The sequence below is a fragment of the Eimeria tenella genome, genomic scaffold, assembly GCF_000499545.2.
Source record: "Eimeria tenella Houghton genomic scaffold, Eth_scaff8, whole genome shotgun sequence".
NCBI classification, from domain to species: Eukaryota; Apicomplexa; class Conoidasida; order Eucoccidiorida; family Eimeriidae; genus Eimeria; species Eimeria tenella.
The window spans coordinates 180,074-202,587 of NW_013543455.1; the positions used below are offsets into that span (position 1 = coordinate 180,074).

Below are 22,514 nucleotides of genomic sequence, written 5' to 3' on the forward strand. Positions count from 1 at the left end.
AGCCATCAATACCGCAGCCTTTATAAAATTTTGTCGTACCATCAAAATGGCGGATGCAGTTTTACGCAGAGAAATCAAGCGCCTCGTAGAGGAACAAAAGCTCCTTAATCAGCGGCTTCAACGCAAACCTCCCGGGGGACCTGGCGCATTGGCTCCCCGCCCTGTTCCGGGGACCGTAGCGAAGGAAAATCCACAGAGTACAGCCTCGGGTGACGCCACAGGAGCAGCCTCCCAGAAACGACCGCAGGTGAGGCCAAGGGTAGCGGCAAACGGCGTTTGACTAGTGACAGACTTGTTGTTTGCCAAACCTAACGCCTGCTGCTTACTCACGTTCACCCGTTAAGGGCACCTAGCTTGCTTGGTGCCGCTGGAATGTGTTATGTACGGTGTGTAGTGAGAGTATACTAGGTATGCGAGTCTCCTTTTCAGGCTGGCGGAACGCCAAACTATGATTTTGCGGGCCCAGAGTTTCAGATTGCAAAGCGGGTAGGTCTAGATTTTGTGACTTTACTTCTTAGGCGTATGCTTGCTTCTTTAATTATGGCACTTCCGGGGCTCCTACTCTCCTGGATTACTCAGCAGGATAAACAGTATAGGATGTGACTGTGCAGCCCAAGGTGGAACTCGATCCTAGTTCGGAGAAGCGCAACAAACGCATTTTCGGGTTTCTGTCATCTCATTTGAACAAAGCCAAGCAACAGCTTGCGAAAGAGAGGGATACAGATTTTGTGAGCCCCGTCAGTTATGTTGCTGCCAGGTCCATCTCTTGCTGGCACTTCCGAACGTTGACCACAGTGTTGCTGCGTGGGTTCCTGCAAGTTGCGGCTAACTCCAGGCGTCCCTACCGTCCGTATGGGGGGATTGTTTAGCGCTCACGTAGATAGGAGTTTGTTTCTCTGCAGGCCCAGCGCCACAAGCTGCAGGAAGAGCGTGTTAACTCTAAGTTGGAGTTGGCCCGAAAACATATAGCAGAAATTGCGCGCATCCAGTGGCAGGAGCAGCGCAAAGAGGACGAGAGCCAACTGGCCAAGGTCTCAAGTGAACTGATTCAAAAGGAAAACGATCTCATGGTAAGGTCATACGCCAACAACCTTAAGCCGTAAAGCCATTGCAGAACGACACTGGGGCACGCACGCACGCGTACAACACGCTATTTTGGAAGGCGAGTGTAGAGGCCAGTGATCCATATTGTTTGGCAGCATTGTAATCTTTTCACAATTATGTATCTATGGGGTGCCTTGACACGGGCCCACAGAGTAGTTAAGGCTTATTTTGGTTCCGAGGATCAGGGCTCCAGCCAGTTATAGTAACGGAAGAATTTCATTTAGAGCTGCGCGCGTCTTACACAGGCTAGCATTACATTTCCGCCCCGTTGGGTGCTGCTGCAACGTTGTTTGTTTGCAGCGTCTCCATTTGGTACAACACTACTCCAACATGGAGCACTTCGTTGGGACAGAGTAGGCACCAAGCAGCGGCCAAGCTTCCAGTTGTCTGCACATCCCAAACAACGAATCGACTGTGGGAACGGCTGAGGGGACTGTATGTGAATTATGTTGGAGCCATGTTGACTGCTTTTTACAGGGCTCAACCTACGTTATTCTGGCGTCCAGCAGAGTGGGATTCTCACACGCGGCGTCTGCAGCAACAAACTAAAGTGTGGATAGAGGTGAGGACTTCCTTTTTCTCCTTTTTGTGTGTCATCTCCTTGTTTCGGTCCCGCGGCTCGCGGTGTGAGCTCGTGGCCATGTCTTAGTTGGTTACACTTGCGCTTGTGACATTCCAGTACCTCGTCTGTGCCCAGTAGTCGTCTGTAGATAATCGGACGGGCCATCAAGATATTGATGACTCATGGTAGTGCTTTCTTTGCTGGGTTCCTGCTGCCTTGCTTCGCTTCCCGTCACCAGACGAAAATCAAACACATTCAGGAGGCAGACTACACCTTCAGCACAGTTGGGGATCCGGAGAGCCACACAGACGCCAACCACGGCAGCGGAGAGGCCCCAGCCTCCCCCGAAGACAGAGATAGAGGCCCCTCTGAAGTTGCCAGCAACAAAGAGGAAGACTTACAAGACTAAGTCGATCTCGTGTCCCTCCGTATGCGCAGCTCCTCAGGAGTACCCTGTTGTTATTAGCATATTTCCTCCCTCAGCAGCCGCCGTAGTAGCAGCTGGAGGGCGTCAGTAGGGAGATACGATGGGGAACCACGTACATGAGGTGTCTGCATTTGGGTGCTAATTACGCATCTTTGCTGACGCTGACGAAGTTCCCCCTTCATATTGTTGACTCCATTGCCGCTGGGAGCTCAGAGCAGAGTGTTCGTCACCACCGTAGCACAGAGGGACCCGTAACTTCTGGGAAACCCTTGAAATTGTTCAGCCCCCAGCGCTTTCGCGGCCTCTCCAACGGGCCCGTTTGAGATCTTGGCGACCTAGGCATCTGGGAGGTTCTCTGGCCGTAAGGCCGGAAAAACGGGACGAGGAGATGCCCGTGAAGCTCTATGCCCCGTTGAGCTTTATGCTTCACTACGCATCTGCGGGCCCCAACCCCGGAAGCGTCAATGGCGCCTCTCCCATGGTATTGGCATCGCTATGAAGAGCTCGGTGTCTTTTGTACTGTCTTCGCGTTTCGGCCCAAGCGACTGAGAGGGACTGCCTCCCCTTAAGGCTAAACCCCAAACTTTCCACTGCGCCATAGCAGTGCAGTTGAGGCTACGCAGAGTGCCCGCCCAACGAAGCACTGTTAAAGGTTGTAGAACCTTAAAGCGTAGACGTGCAGCTGTGATAATCTACTGGCGTGCGTTCGTTCCCCTTGGGGGCCCCAAAAATATACCAACCCAGAACCCTACTAGCTATATGCAGCAACAGCTTCATTAAGAAACTGCAGCCATGGTAATCTACGTCCACAACGGAAGTGCCGACATCTTGGACATCTTGGTTAGTGTACTTTTGTTCTATTCCTGCAGCTCTAGTGCACACTGGGTTGCAAAATTGCTTGAAATGTCCACGAGTAATTCCTTCCGGCTCAGTTATCTTAAAAAAAGCATGCATAAAGCTGCACGAAAACCCATGTAGCCGCCCCTGCATAAAGTGCAATGCGGAACTAACAAAAAACCATCGGGCTCCATGTGTGTACACTACTTGTTCGGCCGATCGCTCTATCCTAACGTCCTCTGAAAATCGCTCATAAGCTGCGCGCATTGCATTTTGCTGATAACGCGCCGGTCCCGCGCCCTGTTTAGCACCTGTACATACGCGCCACATGTCACAAAAAACGAGAGACCATGAAAACAAACAAGCCCGCATGTTACAGTCGTCTGTGCAGTTTTAAGGCGTAAGCCTTCGAATCGCGCAGACTTTAACAAGACTCCAATTGAGGTGTCTTCAAGGACGTATATGCATCCCTGAGTACACCACAGTTGGGGTCTACAGAGTAGACCTATTTCTCTGGGTAGAGTGCATCCACAATCCACCTATTGTAGAGATACGTGGGGTAATGCAACTGCGGGGCTTCACGAGAAAAGCAGCGACGCATCCAGTACGGGAGCGAAACCCATTTTGCAAATACGAAATGCAGCATGTAGGAGCAAGCAGCACGCCACTGGCGAACAGACATTCCGAAGGCTTCTTAATGCGATTACTATGATGCAGTCAGAGAGAATCTTCACCCAAGAGCCTGCGTAAAAATATTGGGAGATCACCTCTTGAACTACTGAGAGAGTCTGCATTCGAGGAGATTTCTCCGAAGCCACCAGAACCGGAGCTTGGCAGCTGAAACGAATATACATGAACAACAGCTAGTCAAGCACAGCGTCACTCTTGAGCAAAACGTTCCAAGCTGCCCTGAATTTCCTACGGAACCCTGTAATGCTGTAGGCTGTGTAATGCCGTAGGCTGTGCAAAAACAGCCAAATTGTCTTCCGAATACATGCGTTTACGGATATGTGCACGCACTTTTACATGCACTCGTACAGAGCTCCGATACAAAATACATTCAAAACAAAATTACGCAATCACGTACGGCTAGCGTGCAGGCTGAGAATTTTATCCATTGGTTTTTTATGGAACGTCCTAGTGGTGGACATGGCCATGCACATGCTCCAACAAAATATCAATATACAAAACCGAATGTATCCTCTTTAGCTTCACACTCTTTGGAGAGGCCCCTATTTTTGCATGCTTCACACCACACTTTGCACCATGGACAACTTCAAAAATATTTATCCTATTGTACACAAGAACATCGAACGATGCGGTCCCAGCTTTTCATGATGAACCAAGTGTAAGCACAAAAAAGCCTCGAATAACAACAGCAAAACGTCACACGCAAATCGGTACCCAGTAAGACGTCTTACTTGTGAGTTATTGCTATGCGGCAGCTGCCCTCAAGTAACTGTGGCTCCCCATCAACTTGCAGAGGAAGAGATCCGCTAACGTGCAAACACACGCTGCGTCCTTGACACAAACGCAAGGCTTTAGCCAGGCCAACCTGCAAAAGCAGAAGCAAAATACCAACCAACGAATGATACAACTGGCGGCTGAACTTCTGGGACACTAACCAGCACAAACAGTTGCAACAGGATTTGCTACTTCGAGCGCTTTACAGTGCGCCAGAGAACACTATGACCAGCATACCTGAACCTGCCCGAGATGGAAAAGGCTTTTGAAGGCGACAACTTCTATGAGTCCGTCGTCGATCTTTTGAGGTTTCCAATGATCAAAACGCTGCTGCTGCAACTGATGGCGGCGATGCACAGAGGCAGTCAAGGCCCCTAAGTGCGGTGCACTCATGTACTGCTGGTCCCTGAACCCCAAACTGTTCCCTCTGCCGCCTGGTGCGGTATGCGTGTGAGGAGACGCTGGGTATGCTCGAGGCCGGCGGCTCCGGCCCTGGTGCTGCTGCTTCTGTTGATGCTGCTGTTGCTGATGCTGCTGCCTCTTTTGTTCCGGGCCCTTCCGATGCTGGTTTGGCTCCGTGGCAAATTCGTCCGGCTCCTCCTCATATGCGCACTCAACGCTGTTACTGCAGTCGCTCTTAAGTGCTCCGCAGTTATCTGTCGCTGCAACTGTTGCCGTGTCTGCAGCCAATACCATATATGTATGCTCTTTTGTGCGATGCAGTGCCGGCTTTGGCGCTACAGCTCCAACCGTACTAGCTGCGAGTTCTGGAGATGCAAGCCTCTGTCCCGGACTTGGAGGAGCGGAGACTGCCGTGGCGCCTTCCGGTCCAACAGCATGGGACTGCGCAGCACTAGCAGCAACATCCGTGGTGCGGTGCCGTTTGTGCGACTGTGAATGGCGACGTGGGACGCCAATATCAGAAGAAGACGAATCTGTTGAAACGCCGTGGCCTAAAGTCGCGAGGCGGGCCCGTCTGTAGTACTTCTGCTGAACCTGATGAGACTGTGGCAACACAAACTGCTCGTGATGCTGCAACTGTCGCTGCTGTTGTGGTTCTGCATCTCCCCACAACATCACCCCGCCTGCAGGATACGTAAGAGACACGCACCAAGCATTACCTGCTATCATTGCTGCTCTTTCCCCCTTTTCTGCCTCATACTGACGTTTACCTGTTGTGCAGTTGCGTCGGCCCCTGCGCCGACAGAAACCCACCTGCCCTTGCTAGCGTTAAGTACAACAACAGCAGAATTGCGGTGTAAAAGAAACAGAGGAAGCAGCACCAGTGCGGAACCGACCAGCAAAACTCGGTATGTTGACTATGCAAATCCCCTCAACACCTTGTGGCGGCAGTGGTACTTCTTTACCGTCGCAGTAGAGACCCCTGACTTCCAGGGCTGCAGCACGGGGCCCTAAGAAGTCTCTAAACCCAACTTCTCCATACAAGAACTTGTTGCCCAGCTGCAGCAAAAGCAACAGCACAGAACACGTGCAGCAGTTGTGACTCAACAGCAACTTTGCACGCGTACTAACAGCTGACACACCACTTATAAAATTTGCAGGACAGCAGCATTGAACGCAGCAGTAGCAGTAAACGCAGCAACAGCAGAGGAAGACGCTTACCCTTGACTGGAAAAGTTCCGGATTTCCCTCTCGCAGTCTATGAAACTTCAGTGCGATGCGTGCAGCAACACCGACGTCAAGGTAGTTGGAAAACGTGCTACTGAGAATCGGCCCGCTGCTGCCTGACACTGCAACAGCAGAAGCAGCGGAGGCAGCACAGTGAGTACTTCATCTGAATACTCTCCGTGCGCCAAAACGCTCAGCAGCTAAAGCAGATGCCACCTTAGAACCCCCAGATGAAATAAAACACTACTAAAAGCCGCTGCACCGGCCAGCCCACAAAAATACCGACCCTCAACATTCCAAATGTCAAGCACTGAGGGAACAGCCCGGCGAATCTTGAGAAGGTGCTGCGGAGCAAGACAAGCAGATACCAATGACTGCGTCTTAGAAGCAGCAACATCAGGAAAACTGCCGTCGAAATCAGCATTAGAAACAGCACTGATACCTCGACGATGTCTCCGTCGAAAGACATCCCCCATCCCAAGACGTTACTGAGGTCGTTGCCGGTGCCCAACGGGCAAATAGCGACAGGAACAAAGGCCGACGGTTGCTTCATTTTCTGCTGCTCCTGCAGCGAGAGCTGCTTCGGCTGTTCCTGCTGCTGTTGCCTTCGGTTCTGCTGATTACTAACCTCAGGTGCTTCCTGGCACAGCCTGCACTGTGGATGATCTGGATGTTTCATTACTGGATAATGCGTTGGTACCGTTGGAGCATGGCTAACCTGCTGCTCATGCAGCTGTGTCTGCTCCTGACATTCGGGCTCATATCCTGCCTGCTGTTTATGCTGCTGCTGTTGCTGCTCCTCCTCGTCGAGGTCTTGCACTTTCGGTGTACTTGTTTCCCGAGCTTCCTTCTGGTGCTGCTCAACTTTCTGTTGCTGCAGCTGATGCTGCTGATTCTCAGGGGCTCTGTAAACCTTCTGTATTGCATCAATGACCCAACCAACAGTGCCGTCTCCTCCACAGACAACCACGCGTAGTCTTCGCCTCAGCGCTAAGGGCTTGAAAAGGTGTAAAGCCCTCTCTGGGCCATCCTCGGCTTGTATGTCAACTACCTGAAACAGCGCTGACACGCCTAAAATGCAGGACGACGATGGTTGCAACATCGGCAACAGTGTCTACACATCTACACAAGAACGCGAACACTGATAGACAGGTACGCAGCGGCAGCAGCTTGCTGCAGCAGTATGTTGCAGCAGCACACTAGAGATGGCAGCCATTGGGACACTGCAAATTGGCCAGGCCCATAAGCGCCTCTCGCTAACCTGCAAAGGGTTTAATCTATACAAAAGCTCCTTGTAGAGGGTTCGCCCCACTTGTCCTCCACTCTTGCAGTTCACAAACACCAACACTGGTGTTGCATCAGCTGCATGCAGGTGCCGCAGCGGCTGAGCCCGAAGGCGCCAGACAGGAGCCTTGGGAGGCAAAATCTCCGCCAGCGCCTGCTGTAGCTGAGCAACTCGTTCCTTCTTCCCGTTGCTGCTGCTATTACTCACATGCTTTGAAGCAGCAGCAGCAGAGGCTGCAGTCTCCACTCTTGCAGCTCCGTTTGAGTCAGGCAGCGTCTCAGCTATGTGCGACCGCTCCTTTCGGCCTCGAGGCTGACGGTGGCGCAATTTGTTGTCGTGTTGCAACTCCTGCTGCTGCGCAATGCCCTGTGCGCTGCTGTGGCTGCTGCTTTGGCTGCAGGAGGTACGCGACATCCTGCTAGAGCTCCTGCTGTACTCGCTGCTGCTGCTCTCTCCATCGCTACAGCCACTGAAGCTAGTGCTGCTGCCACTACTCTCTACGCCACCCGCAAGGACTTTAAAGCCTTCCAAGTGACGGCCCAGAGCCCTCAGGATGTCTTGTGGTCTCTGTCGTTCCAGTGACTGGTGCTGCTGCAAGAAGAACTGCTGCCGACGCGGAGTACCCGCGTTCTCTGACTCCCCTAAATCCGTGCCACGAGCACCAGCTGTGCTGCTGCTGCCGCTGTCCCTACTCTGAGGCGTCCCAGACACTGCACGCTCCGCCAACGGTGCTGTGCCAGGCGCTGCTAGGATTGTATCCCCGTTACTGCGGGCATTATCAGCAACGGCGCTTAATCCCTCTGTTGCTGCTGCAACGTCGTCATCTTTTGCTGGCTTCTCACCCTGCTGCGGCTGCTGCTGCGGTTGTTGTTGCTGCGTGCCGCTGCGTGCATGCCTCAGGGAGCCCATGAGGGAAGCATTTATGCGTTTCATCTGCCGAGACACGCTCTGCTGCAGCAACATGGCCATGCTGCGGAGACCTCGAATAGCGGCAGAAACTCCACCCCCATCTCTCAGCGCTGCAGCAAGGCGCAGTAGCACGTGAGGGCTTGCAGCAGCCGACAGAAGCGGCGTCACAGCAGCGGGAGGAAGCATCAGCAGGCGCAACGGACCCAGGTCGCATGCAGTTGGCAGAAGATAAAGACACTCGCTGTGGACAGTGCGAGCGCACCACAAACATCGCAGCCCGTCGAGCCCGAAAGTGCTGCTGCATGCAAGGCCACAGCAACAACAGACTGCGTCCGCAGCAAGAGCGCCTTCAACCAGCCTGTGCTTCAAGACGGGTGGTGCTGCCGCTCCATGTGTTGCTGCTGCTGCTGCAGCCGCTGCTGCTGCTGGGGCTGCAGGTGTTTTGCAGGGCAATGAGTCGCACGCAGCAAGGCACGTGGCATGGCAAGCACGACGGCAAATGCAACACTCCCATCCCTTATTTCTGTATATGAGAAAACCCGAAATAAGTTCCCTGCACATGCAGCAGTACTTGGGGCTCGATGCCGAAGCAAACGCCTCCCAAGCATGAACCGGGTGCCGAAGAGGGGGGCCCTGGGGACCTCGTAGAGTACCGGGGGTATTGTACCTGCTTACTCTGCAGCGCCAGTAAATAAGAGATACGAAAAGCACAAGAAGCACAGCACCACCTAAAGAAACGCATATCTGCAGCAACTGAGATGGCATGCGAGACAGTGATGAAGACAACGAGCCTGCTACATAGCTGCTGCTCTGTAGTAGTAGTTGCAGCCACCACTGCAGCAGCTGGAACAGGTAGGCTGCCAGAGAAGGGCAATCCGCATCCCCGTAATACGCGCACCCGACCTCTTCCGTCTCAACTCCCCCAAAGAGAGACATGGGGGGGGAAGGAGACATCTTGGTCGCACGGGAGCAACATGTAGCTGCTGCTGCCGCTGCTGCTGTTACTGGTGCTGCTCCAGCTGCTTGCTGCACTGCAGCACCGCTGCGAGGCTACTTTAACTTCGACAAACAGAGCGATCCAGATACCGCCGCTTGTTCCTAGTGTCACGGCGACGATCCTGCTGCTTGCTGCTGTTGGTTGCCCAGCGTGTAACAGCCGCTGCTCTATGCTTTCCTGTTGCAGCTTGGCCCACTATTGATCCCGTGAGGCCTGTTCCGTCTGTTTTCTCCTTGTTGCTACGGCTTTTTTCAACCCGACGCAGCCCTACTGCTAGTGCTGCCGTTAGTTATTCCTTGTTGAATGGCTACTGCTGCTGCCAACGCCGCTGCTTCTGATGCTGCTGTGTGTAGCGGGAGAACGCCGAGAAAAACTCAAGAACCCTCGTGCAACAATAACTATACGTGGGGGTCTCGGCATCGCTGCCAGCGTTGCTGCTTCTGCTGCTATGCTGCTCGCTATGGCTGTAGCATCAGCCCCGAAAGCAAATTTCCCGACGTCGAAGCCGCTATAAGCTCTTGTCTAATGCTGCCAATGGCCTTAATATTGCGAATGACCCCGCATGCGTGAGGTTGCTGCCGCAGTTGCTGCAGCGTTGACAACTAAGGCGCCCCAGCGATCATTGTTGAGTGGCCGCAACGGCAGCAGCCCGAAAAGTTTGGGCGAAGGTAACAGCAACGGCAGCAAGTGGAGCATGAAGAAATGTTGCTGCTGATGCATGAACTGATCCGGAATTGGCAGGCACAGCTACAGCTGCTGCCGTTCCAGTTGTGCAAACATTGAGGCCCCCCTGCAGGCAGATTGCGTGCTGTTGCGTTTGCTTCCGCAGCTGCATGCAGCGTAAGATTCAGAAATTATACTAAATGGTGTAGCAACCGAAGACAGATGATATTGATGCGTAGTTGCTCCTGCTAGTGCACTTTCGACGACGCTGGTGCTGCCGCTATTGTTGAAGCCGCTGCTGCAGCACCAGAAGTAGTATTGCCAGCGACGGTAGCAGCAAATGCTGCCGGCGTTGTAGCTGGCAAGAAATTTGCTTGGCGCTGAAATAACCACTATACCACTTATTACTAAGGACATTCGTTGAGCGTCTTTTACTTTATCCTGCATGTGTAGCAATGGGAGGGGGCCCGTGGAGCTGGTGTTGGTGCTGCTGGCTCTGCCGCTGCTGCGGCTGTCCTTCGTTGCACCTCCACCTCCCAAGGTCTTAGGGCCATTGAGTACTGCGGCCGTGGCTTCTAGTGTTTAGTGAGCTTCGACAATTATTCGCAGCTTTTCTGCGGCGCGAAACAAGGACAGACGGTGAGCAACCGCCTACCACTGCTGCTCCTGGCGTTGGAGAGGACGGGTGGAGTGGTAGTAATAGTGAGCAGAAATGGTGAGGATTGTAACGTTCCCTACCTTAGCATGCAGTCCATCTTGTGAACTCCATTTTACGCCGTCGCGGGTGTTGCCGCGGCTGCAGTGGCGCAGGAGTGGGGACTGTATCAGGTGACCTCGGGTGCATCGACGACTCCCACGCGCAGTATCGGTTATCCGCGCCCTCTAAACCTCTTTTTCACCTCCCATGTTTAATGAAGGAAAAACATCAGGCTAAGCATCTTCTTGGCTGCTATCGAGACGCCCAGCAACACTGCCAGCTGCAACATTCCAGGACACTTTTGGATGAGTTTTGTGCGTGTGTCTCAGCTGGGTCGTCGTGCGCAGCCATCTGGCGCTGGTCGAGGCTTAGGAGGAGCCCGCGGGGGCACAACGGGAGCCTCCCGCCGGGAGTTGACGGAGGAGCAGAAGCGGGAAATAAGGGAGGCCTTTGATTTGTTTGACACGGACGGGTCAGGATGCATTGACGCCAAGGAGCTCAAGGTCGCAATGAAAGCGCTTGGGTTTGAGGCTAAGCGAGACGAGGTGGGCTTTTGCGGAAGTGGCTGCTGGCGCTGAAGCCGTTCCTCCGAGAGTTGCTTTGTGGTACACAATGCTAGCATCACTGCAGAGAGGTGATAGAAAGCAACGTCCCTGAGCTGCCCTAAATTCGGGCTCCCCTGCATAATATCAAGTGCCACCAGCAACGCACTGTATTTTCCGACTGAACAGCGAGACGCATTGCTGCCGCCCAAACTAAAAACAGTGCGTAGGGCTTGCTGCAGTGGCTGACTCACAGATCTGGTTTAGTTGCGGCAGGACGTAAATATATGCATGGCGTATAAAGACAGATGCGGCCGCTCAACACGAAATGAAAAAAGGCACAGTGGCATGGGTTTGCCTTACATCGGGTGAATGCAGTTCTTGAGTTGCTGCTTTGGTTCGTTGTCCTGCTGAATCGTTGTGGCTTAAAGAACGATCCGACGTTTTCGCAGATAAGAAAAGTTATCGCTTCTGTGGATGCGGATGGAACAGGGACAATCGAATTCAGTGATTTCCTTTCCATAATGACTGAGAAGATTGTGAGCAGAATGGACGGTCCAGTTGCAGTCGCTGCTCCTTCTGCCGTCCTAGGTGATGGGTTGCTTCAGTTTCTTGGTGCCACTCCTACTTGCTCGATGTAGGGAAGTGATTTCTATGAAGTAGATACTTGTTACGTTCAGTGGTGCTACAGTGCTGCTTAGCGCTGCGATGAACCCTGAGGCGCGGTACGTGCGCGTGCCTGGATGCAGCGGCGAGGAGTACTAAAGCAGTAACAGTAAGTACCGCTAGACCTAAAAGTCCACAGTAGAATCTGCAGCAGTTGCACGCGCTGTGCTGCAGCTGGCGCGCGACCCCAAGGAGGAAATGCTGAAGGCCTTCCGTCTGTTTGATGACGACGGGACAGGGAAGATCACTTTTAAGGTTTGTTTTGGCCTTTGCCCCTGCCGTTCGGACTGCTGCTGCAGTTTCATTGGTGGCACTTTTGCTGCTGGTGAATTTAATTTAGCTGCCAATTAGCACTTACGAAGTGCACTGATGATTTTTTTGTATGTACAGAATTTAAAGAGAGTCGCAAAGGAGATCGGCGAGAGCATCACTGACGAAGAAATACAAGAGGTGAGATGAAGGAAAGGCCGTGTGGAGAGGGCTTGTAGTCTGCCGCTTTACTGGTTGCAGCATACCCACCCTTAGCTAGCAGAACAAAATGTGTGGAAAACGCGCAGGCGCTTATGCGTATGTGAAGAGGCGTGCGTGTAAAGGGGGCTAACGTGCCTCCATAGGTGTGTTTCTAGCCGTTGCTACAAAGTTGGGACCAAATAGTTGGGGGGAGCAACGCGGTTCGTGTAGTTTTTGCGTTGTACAGATGATAGATGAGGCTGACAGAGATGGGGATGGGGAAATAAATGAAGAAGAGTTTTTGAGGGTGATGCGGAAGTCCAATCTTTTTTGATATGTAGCAGATAGCGAAGAGTGCGAGCTATTCGCTCGTCCCCTGAAGCGTTGGGTACAGCGACCAAGCGTGCAACAGACCAAAGCGCTCCATGAACACTGGATCACCATCGGCGCCGCGGTAGAGCGCTCCTCTGTCAGCACGAAGTACTTGCGGCATTAGCATTGGCTTAAAAATGATGGAGTCGTGCTGCTAAATGCTCGCCATCGCTTTTTTTGAAGTCCTTTTTTGTCTTTACTTTCGAGCTGTAGTCACGCGACAACGCACGCACACGCCGGTATCCGCAAGAACAGTGCGGCGTAACGATTCCTTTCTCTGTGCAACCATCTTGGAGAGCTCCATGAGCCCGTGTGGGTGATTTACGCATGGGAAAATGCCTGTACTTCTGCGGAAATAGAGATCTGAGGGTTTTACTGATAAGCCTTAGGCATCCCTATTCCTCGCAAGCCGGCATTTGCGTCGGCTGCTTAATGCGTTTTCCTGTAGCTCTCCCCAGCAAGTAAACTGCAGTGCACAGTTTTTGTGGATTTGACATACACTGCTTAATATATTCTCGAGTTCCCGTGTGAAGCATCATCTGGCGGTGTGCGTGTTGTTAATGACTGAGCCTGGCTCAAGGGGCCATTAAGGGTGCCCCAGGATTGCAGCAAATTTGAGCACTTTCTGCTACTAGGTCGGTGTGCTGACACCTGAAATTTAGATTGCTACATACAACAATGGCATTGACATGCTGAGGAAATAATATTAATTCGAGGGGGATGTGGGAACAGTAGAACAAGGCAAAGTCGTTTTCAGTGAGGGGGGAAGCCTCCTCGGAACTCGTCAGATTCTCAATTTTTGTAACTGAAATCTTAAGGTTGAAGAGTAGACAGATTTGAGAAGCGAGCGACTTGGAAGCGGCAAGCTTATCTATGTTTGCAGTGTGACTCACTCACTGGCTCATGAACTTAGGCGCGTGTTTCTAAGGTGGGGCGAACAATTCGCTCACGTAAGGGTCCTCTATATTTGTTTTCTGCTACGTAAGCGAAACGCGGCAAGGAGAAGAGTGGAACGTGAATATCTCCCGGCGCGCGCGCCTCATGTGCCGAACACCGCAAGGTACGCTCACTGTGCAAACGGCAATGAGACATACCCACAGAGGTGTGCCAGTGTTCTGGCATCTGGCATGCATTGTCTTTTCTCCCCACAGCGGGCAGTTCGACTGGGAAATTGGGCCGCTCTTGGGGGAAGAACGCCCACCAAGCTGCTCACCTCTGTGTTGTCGAGCAGGCCGTGGTTGGCTAAGCGTCACGATTCTATTACGCCGGAACGCTCAACCGGACGAGCTCCCAGAAAAGACCTGAATGAGGAAGCGTTGTTTTACTATCGCCTTCACAGGCAAGCAGAACGTGGTTCCTTCGGATGCCACACAAGATTGGAATATTTTGCTGTCAGGATTCTGCTAATGTTGGGGGGTCTATACAGATTTCGGAAAATGCAGGGTCCTTTGGGGCTGGTCGCACACTACTCAGCTATTATCTGCCCTGCATCGTATGCCCTGCAGAAATACAGGGCTTGAATAGACAGCTACATAAGGCCCCAGGATTTTTGCCGCGCGGTCGCTACAAACTTCTGTGCCGTTGCAATACGCATCATAAAACGAGCCATTAACAGCGTTTCTCATTTTATGCCTTCTTGGCGCGAGGCTGATGTCAGGTTCTTCCTTGGCATAAGCACTGGAAGTGGCAGGTCAAAGGCATCTTTAGGCACGCCCAGGGGCGTCTCAGACCCAGCGCCTCAGAGCCCACGTATGCAACTGTGAATGATCTCAGAAAGCAGTCATACATTCCAGCTAAGAGTGTGACAAACCAAAGCACTTTGCTGCCACTCACAAACACCCTCACCAGTTCGACCTGATGAAGCGGCGTCCTCTTGCGTTTATTCCTCGGAGAAAGTGACCGCTGAATCGACACATTGAAAGCATGGTGGCTGCTTATTCTGTCATACTTGGAGGAAAGCTTTCGAGTCTAGTTGTTGTTCTTTAGCGTGTCCCAGAAGCCGCTTCTTCACCGTGCAGATGGCTGAAAACAACTGCAACTTGCACGTACTCCATATTTCCACAGACATACGATGTGGCACTGCACGTAGTGCTCTTCAGCCACACTCAACCTGGATCGTTTCTGCGTCAGCAAGAGATTGTTATTCGCAGCCCTTCAAGAGATAGAGATAGCAGTGCAGTTTTTTTTCATGAATATTAGGTGCTCCAAATGCGAACGAAAGAATGATTAGCCTTTAAATTTTCGAGGAATCCTGCTCGCAGAACTTAATTATGGAAAGAACCGCTAAAAGGCGCTAAGACCGAAACTGCTAAACAAACTCCTCCCCTATACAGCCCGAGCCCGTACCGTTTGTCGGAGCCCATCTATGCCTATAGTTCTCTTGCGTTGTAGCATAGGCTGCAATTTCTGCTAATACCAATTATGCAGAATAGACCACGCCACAACAAGGGGTTTGCTTTCCTACCTCCTGTTTTTTGAAGGGAGAGAGAACAACACGGGAACTGGCCCTGTTCAAAGTGAGCAGCGGCCTCAGTAGGCGCGTGCTCGAGCTCCAATGCGGTTGGTAGCTTACGTACTCAATTTACAGGCGCTTTCAAACAGAAATTAAGGATATACTGCCAGGGCAGCCTCTTAAAGTCCGTCTTCGACGTACGGCGTGCTATGAGACACGGGCAAAATGAGAAAGGAACTTGAGCAATCCCGGATCGTCTGCTGCTCTGCATGGTTATGCCTAGCATCACAACGACGAAGTAGTGGAGGGAGCTGTACAGTAGCCGTGCCACATCATGCCCGACACTTGCGTGCAAGACGCTCCCTAGGACTCTAGAAATTCGACAGTGCCTCAGCCTGGGTGAGAACACACAACCTGCCGCCGCCTCCATAGAAGTCATATACGGAGGGTGAGTCGTCAAATGCGCCATGAAAGCACGCCACCACCTCAAAGATACAGGAAACTCTGGGTTGTCATCTGGCGCATAGCGTCTCACAGTGCTGCATCTAGATATTCACGTGAGATGTATGCAGTAAGGAAACAATATTCATGACACATCTATCCAGCGACGTGTAGTCCCTCTGCAGTGCCGATAAAAAGGAAACAATTGACTGAAAGGCGCAGAGCTCACGTACTGCTACCCACAATGCACTGACAGTTCCCGGGCCAGCGTGTTAGCACTGCGTAAATTCTCCCACAGCGAACCTCCAGGCTTCACCAGGCATGTCGCAGTATCACCGAGGACTAGTTGACAATAGTAACATCGCATTTGCTGTGGCTGGTTCAGAGGAAAGGGACACGAGGTGACTGACTAAAGGCATGTGAGAGTAAGACACCCATCCACATAGCTTAATAATGCAGTTTCAGTGGAGAGGGAGACGGGCGCGCTGAGAGAAGGCATGCCAGAATGGACGCTTATCCACATGACTTAATACTCAGTGAACTCCAGAGAAACTCACTTCCTTTGGCAAAGCCATGAATTGCCACCACTAAAAGCTAACCGTAAAACAAATACCTACCCATGTGATTGTAATATTTTCGGCAGGCTAGGGCGAATTCCTCTAGTTGAGAAGTTATACAATTTCCGTTGGGTTTTTCCTTTCGGCAGTTGTCGAGAAAGCATAGCGAACGCTCCGTAGACAAACGACCCAGTAATTGAAATTCTTCATCGCAAAATTTTCTCTAAGCTTCTCATTGCTAGTTCTTTAACCTTACCATCTTACAGCAAGTGCAAGTTTGTCTTTGCACCCGACCTTAACGATAGCATGGCAGACGCATCCGACTGTGCGACCCGCCAGCTTGGCAACAAATAAGAGCCTTGACTCGTAGTTGCATGAGAAGAACACTCTCGTAAAGAAAGTGTAGTTTAAGTGCGAAGTGGACGCTTACATACTGCTCCACATTCCACAATGCGTCGTCAGGCCAGGAGTGCAATAGTCTTGCTTGTATCTTGAAAGTGCATGCTTAGTACTTCTCAGCAGGAAGAGCAAATCGAACGCGCTAGGCAATGATATTATTAAGGTTCGCCAAGAAGACGCAGCTTACAAACTGCCCAAATGACCTACGAGGACACTTTGCAAGCTGAAAAAGCCAGGTCAAAATGTCATCCGTAACGTTTCATCTCAAGCCTTTTTTCTGGTCCCCACCAGCAGGCTTGCATGGGCGCGCGAATCATATAATTTTCCTTAACAAAAGGCACTCCCTGGAGATTAACGCACTACCTTAGATGTGCAGGTGGTGATGCGGTGTGCTAGTGTGGTAGCTCCTACGCATTAGTCTACCGTGCAAGCACCGTGGTTTTACCTTGAGGAAAGAAAGCATTCACGTGTCTCAAATGGCAGTTTCTGCTCAATTCCCATTATTACCAGTTTATGTATTTCGCCGTGCTACATACTGCTGGCACTAAACAGTAAGCCATCAAGGACACGATCAAAAACCTAGAAGGTTGCACACATCGTTTTCGTATCATTTTCAAGAGAAAAAACACACGAGCTGTTTTAATAGAATTGTCGCATGCATTTAAGTTTAGTTCATTCACTCCATGACTTGGGTCCCCCATAAGGCCCATCGATAACGAACATATTGAACTTGACCAGCCAATAAATCCAACCACAAATGTCGACGGATAAACATCACAAGTTACGAAATCTTTACAGGGACGCTCGCTGCCACATCAGCTAATTACAGATGGAGGGGCGGAATCGTACTTCCTGGAGGCATTCAGGGAACTATAATCAACTTTCCTGAATGAGCTATGATGACTGTGAAGCTGCATGGCGTCATCGGGGGACAGAGCAGCGGATGGGGTTCTTTTGAGGCATTTCCATTCCGGACTGTATCTATGCCTTATCACAGTATTATCCAGCCGCTGAGCGCACTCGCTAAGGCCATTTGAATTTTCGATGAAAAAAGGGTTCTGGTCTTATTCTGTGGAGGGAGTGATCGACCTGCACTGGTCAAACCTCGTGCATTCAACGAGGGCTGTGCAAACTGATATTATTGTTGAAGATGGCATGTAGCTAGATGGGTGGCAGAGCTGGACAAAGGTTTTCCCGAAACTTTACTGACTTTTCCTCGATAGCAAGGCCCAAAACAGCCCATATAACCCAGGAAATAGCACGGAAAAGCCCATGAGGTGCACAACTACCACATAAACAGGTAAGCGAGGGCCAAAGTAGCCAGTAATCACTGACGAGCCGCTCCTTCGTTTCAAAAATTGGCTAGGCAGTTTTCTGCTATCACACTGCACAGTGAATGCAACTGTGGCATCAAATTCTGCGCCTCATACACCATGGGAACCATACACACTTCCTGCATTCAAAGCATGATGAGACGCCAAAAGTGTTACAGTACTGGCACAAGGCGAGTGGGCTTCTCAGTAGCGTTATGTAGCCTCTGTTTTGTCCAGTGCTTAACTAGCATTACTTTTCGTGACCCTTCCCACAGAAATCACATGGCATCAATATTCTTTCAGACGTCACTAGAAACGAGGATGCGTCTGTGTGAGACAAGGTAGGGCCTGGACTATCACTCCGGATGACAATCTAGAATGCAATGCACGAGCCTTACTAGCCCGCAACGCTGAGCGCACAGTCTTGATATACACAACAGATATTTGTATACATAACAGATATTTGTGTGGAGCGCCTGCCCAAGCACTAAATAAATTTTGCCCACAGCACTGCGTCAAATCACCGTCCCTTCACGAAAGACTGTTCTGAGCGAAGTGCAGGAAATAAGTTTATGCACTTCTTTAAATAGTGGGACCCGGAAACAAAAACGCCACTAATGAGAGACGAGATCACTGGATTGTGACAATTGTGACAGGTACATATGAACAACTCTCACCTCCAGTTGTGAGCACCGAGGACTCACTCCCTGTGTCCGCAACGCAGCACTGCACTTAAATAATTACAGTCTATCCCGCTTGTATATATCATCGCCTCCGCTACTGTCCCAAGTACGCGATCTTTAAAAGTATAAGCTTTACTCCACATATATGCATAACTAAGCGCTGAAACTCTGTCCCGATTAGAAGTGTAAGAAACAGAATTGAAGCCTTTTGTGCGTTCTAATGGATGAGCAAAACATTCACTGCTCGCGAACAACTAGAACGTCACGCACAAGCTGTCGCACCAGAAGTAGCCTACCTCGCACATAAATGCAACAATGGACATACTGCGAATATCGACGGTCATGAAACTTGTACCAGAGAGCAAGGGTTGGAGTACTACTGCAAGCGACTCGTTAGCACGCATGATATTTTCAGACAAAGAGACTTCTAAATGCCCATGGAATTCTGCTCGAGCTTAGAGTGAAGCTCAGGCTGCAACATACTTGCTAAAAAATGCAGTTATACATGAAGCAATAGATAAAACATGGAAATAAAGCGCTGGCATAGCCGAATGGCCTTGAACAGAATAAAGCAGACGCCTCACTGCGCCAATACCGTCGCTCAAGCCACTGAAGAAACTAGAGTTGTGAAAGGAGGCACGGGAACCACCTCGAAAGTGCAAAGAGCTTCGATGTTTTATGAAGCTCCACGCCCGAGGAAAGCCGTAATCATTGCCAGGGCGCACGGACGCGCTCTTGAACCGCCTTCACGCTACACACTTGCTATGTCGTTCTTAAGTGATTTTTGAACGAACTTGCTAGATCAAAGCAAGTATGGGTGCCTAGAGATAACGCTGATAGTGCAGGAACAGAAGCAGAGGGCTTCTACAAACGTAGTGCACGCTGATTCACAGGCATGTGCTGTCCTCAACAAGAAAAAATGGCCCACATTTAAATTTGAAAGAAACCTTAACTTGCACCCAACTAGAGCACTAACTTTGCCCAAATGAAGTAGATATTTAAGGAATTCGTCCAGAAGCGCTTTTTGGCGTGTTAGAGAACTTGCTCGATACAGTTATTTAAGCGCATGAGTAGCTGACGTGTCACACTGACTCGCTATGTGCCAAAAAACAGACCACTCGCGGAGCGATAACAGGTACATACAAGATGACGAGGATGTCGAAGCCTTCTCAACGTCTTGAGTCCGACTATTTACTGCAGGTTTGGGGCTGTTCGTTGACGAGGCGAATAAACCAGATTTGCACGGTACAGTGCGACTCATGTAAGTTTGTGAAGTGTTCAATTCTACAGAACGATTCACGAGTTCTACAACACGACCGTCAGCAGAGCATGAGGCGCTTTTACCGAGAACTGTTGGTATATTTGTGTACTGAGGCACAGACACAAGACATCTACTAACTATCTGTTGGAAAAAAGCTGACATCCTCAAGGCATCATCTCTTGCCTCCTAATAATTATATGCCAGGATTGTGACAAGCTGACTTCAAGGAGGCAATTAACTCAAGCATTATTGATGCAAGAAATTTCGAAGAGCTGATTCCTCGACGAATACTCCTTCCCCTAATTACTGTATACCTTTATGCCATTGTGTTCAGAGCTAAGCTTACAGCCTGCCACCATGGCATCTCCACCTTCTCCGAAACTCTATTTCAATTAAATCTCCCGGTTTCAGTATGCGGCCTCAGTTCATAAAGCAAACAATCCACAGCTGCAAGTTTGCTTCTGGTGGGAAGGCCACACACACGAAAGCAGTTAGTTATGGGCGAGTCTGTTTCTTTGGGTTGCTTGCTCGACTGCTGAAGAAGAAGCGAAGCTAATTGCTAACTCTTGTTGCCAGAGAAAATGGGAATTCCTGGAAAAACTGACACGTACAGCCTACGTATAGCAGAATATGAGTGCCTGTGTTGCTTTTGAATCTAAATGTTCGCTGTAACATGGGTTGATGGGGATGCCTTCCGAAAGTTGCTGACGATGGAAGCTAAGTTCCCCAACTGGTACCCTACCCAAAGCGTTGAGAAACGATTAGCAACCAGCTTGAAACCTACGGAATCGGCCATAAATAAAAGGTAAAAAAATAACAGTTGGACGCTTCCTATCGTATATTCAGGGGAATAGCTTTACGAAATGCTCGAGCAGCTCAAGCAGAGTCTCCACGGACAGTCACCAAAACCACTGCCAAGAACGAAACGTATTCTTCCAAAATAACCGCGCTACACGAGAAAATGCAAGCGCAAGTTCGTGCACGCCACCCATCTACGCACTAACTATTACATACAGCAAATCAGATGCTGTGGTTCCGTGTTAATGCTGCGCCACCCACATTTTCTGAATGACGAAGCTGTTCTCCCTACGCGCCAACTCCATGCGTTGCCGCAGGCGGAATAGCGTCAACGCCAAAGAGAATGCGTCTTTCTACTTGTGTGACGAGTAAGGCTACCAAAGAATGAGGAAACTGGCTCCGTTTCAGAGCTAGGCATCTTGTTGCGAGAAAAACAAAGTGTGAAAACTAATATGTCAACAGTATAGGACGTACTTTCTGTATCCAGCAGTAGTCTTGCGTCGGACTGTAACACAGCATCAACCAATTGATTCTACGCTGCAGTACTGCTTCAATCCATCGACCTGGTGCGCAAGTGAAATGCAAATTTAGATGTCAGCCTATTGGAATACAACGTTTTTGCGACACCTCTGGCATGGGTTGCAAGGCCTACTTGCTTTCCAAAAAAAATTTTAGTACCCAAACCTTTCGATGATTTTGCCGGCAGTTTCTTCTTCAACAGCGTAAAAGCCTACAGCGGCTATTCACCAGAACAGTATTGCGCACGTTGTGCAATAATGTTTTAGCGTCTCAGAGGCTTTTGCTTACTCAAGCGTAGCAAAGGGCTCACTGTACAGGTCCCATCAATGGACCAACTTCATGGGAGCAAATCACTTTGTGAAACTAGTTGCAACTAGATGCGTTGGGATCTCACACGCTACGAAGGCAGGGACAATTCGCCCCTTGGCTCCGGCTCCATCGCCAGTTTGAAATAGACAAGACACTTCGAAGCCCGCATTACAGTCCTCATTGGTGAAGAGTACATGTTTAATCTTATGAGTAACGAACAATCTGATTGTAGGTACGATAAATTCACTTAAAGAAGGCTCTAGCTCAGGAAGCAGCCGGCCCGTTTTGTTCATTGGTGTGACGTTGAACATGTGTATGCGTTAAGGGTGAACACCATGTCTTTACCTGCAACCCTAAGCTAAGCGAAGCGGGATTGCGAATACCAAAGGCCGCAGTGGCGCACATTCAGTCCTGTAACACATCAAGATTCAAAAGATAGCACGAACCAAAAAATGCTGAGCAATTCACCATCCGGGAATTTTCAGGTGCAGCCCGACTGCTCTGTGCGCATGAGGTGTACAAGTGTACTGATGCCTGTCTGCCCCGCAGACGCTAGGCCACGCTCACAAAGCGTTGTAGACTTCTCAGCGCGCGCATGAGCATCAAATGTGCAGATGCCAGAACATTCATATCAAACTCACACTATAAGCCATTAATATCATGAATACGTAACGAAGTTGCCCAAAGGGTGCTGAGGACTCACGTCCTGAGGAGATTGTTACGATTCTCGGTGGGTGTCCCCGTAGGCTGTTATCCGAACTTAAGCCAGCATTGTACACAAGGTTCAGCAGGGTACTGCACAGAACTACCAGAAAGAGTGACACACGCTCGCGGGCATTAGATATAGAGTTGCCACATACAACGAACACTCCAGGCCGCGAGGGCAAGAGGGCAAAAGTGTCTTTAATCAATGGAAAAATAGTTAGGTGCTGGTCAAAAGGTCTGTTCGCTCAGTGGTAGAGCGCGCTTTTTCTATTTCATCCAATAAAATAACTGAGTATGTTTCCCTTTTAGCAGCTTCAGTTGTGAAAGCAGCATATATGCGCTCATCAGAGAGCACGTTCAGGATCATTTAAATCTCCCTTGTGGGGCGGAGACGTTTTCCATTCCTTCCTCCTTATTTTATGTAAAATATATATACGCTAGAGGAGATGAAGAGTACACACTTCCTAGGTTCA

General features: G+C 50.4%; 3 protein-coding genes across 3 annotated transcripts; 2 read left to right on the forward strand and 1 right to left on the reverse strand.

The window, feature by feature from the left end:
* Positions 1-46: 46 nt before the first annotated feature.
* Positions 47-2,075, forward strand: ETH_00031295 (pinin/SDK/memA/ domain-containing protein, putative; the record flags this gene model as incomplete). Its single annotated transcript, XM_013378258.1, has 7 exons — positions 47-247; positions 430-486; positions 612-728; positions 903-1,070; positions 1,405-1,457; positions 1,582-1,666; positions 1,905-2,075. The coding sequence occupies 7 exons, from the start codon at positions 47-49 to the stop codon at positions 2,073-2,075; spliced, it is 852 nt and encodes a 283-aa protein (XP_013233712.1).
* A 2,272-nt stretch (positions 2,076-4,347) lies between these two features.
* Positions 4,348-9,171, reverse strand: ETH_00031300 (diacylglycerol kinase, putative; the record flags this gene model as incomplete). Its single annotated transcript, XM_013378259.1, has 7 exons — positions 4,348-4,485; positions 4,632-5,479; positions 5,762-5,855; positions 6,018-6,145; positions 6,310-6,367; positions 6,466-7,074; positions 7,285-9,171. 7 exons carry the CDS (start codon positions 9,169-9,171, stop codon positions 4,348-4,350), a joined length of 3,762 nt encoding a protein of 1,253 aa, XP_013233713.1.
* A 1,418-nt stretch (positions 9,172-10,589) lies between these two features.
* Positions 10,590-12,566, forward strand: ETH_00031305 (caltractin (centrin), putative; the record flags this gene model as incomplete). The annotated part of the gene is made up of 6 exons (XM_013378260.1): positions 10,590-10,592; positions 10,904-11,119; positions 11,569-11,655; positions 11,957-12,037; positions 12,173-12,232; positions 12,480-12,566. 6 exons carry the CDS (start codon positions 10,590-10,592, stop codon positions 12,564-12,566), a joined length of 534 nt encoding a protein of 177 aa, XP_013233714.1.
* Between the last annotated feature and the right edge of the window lie 9,948 nt (positions 12,567-22,514).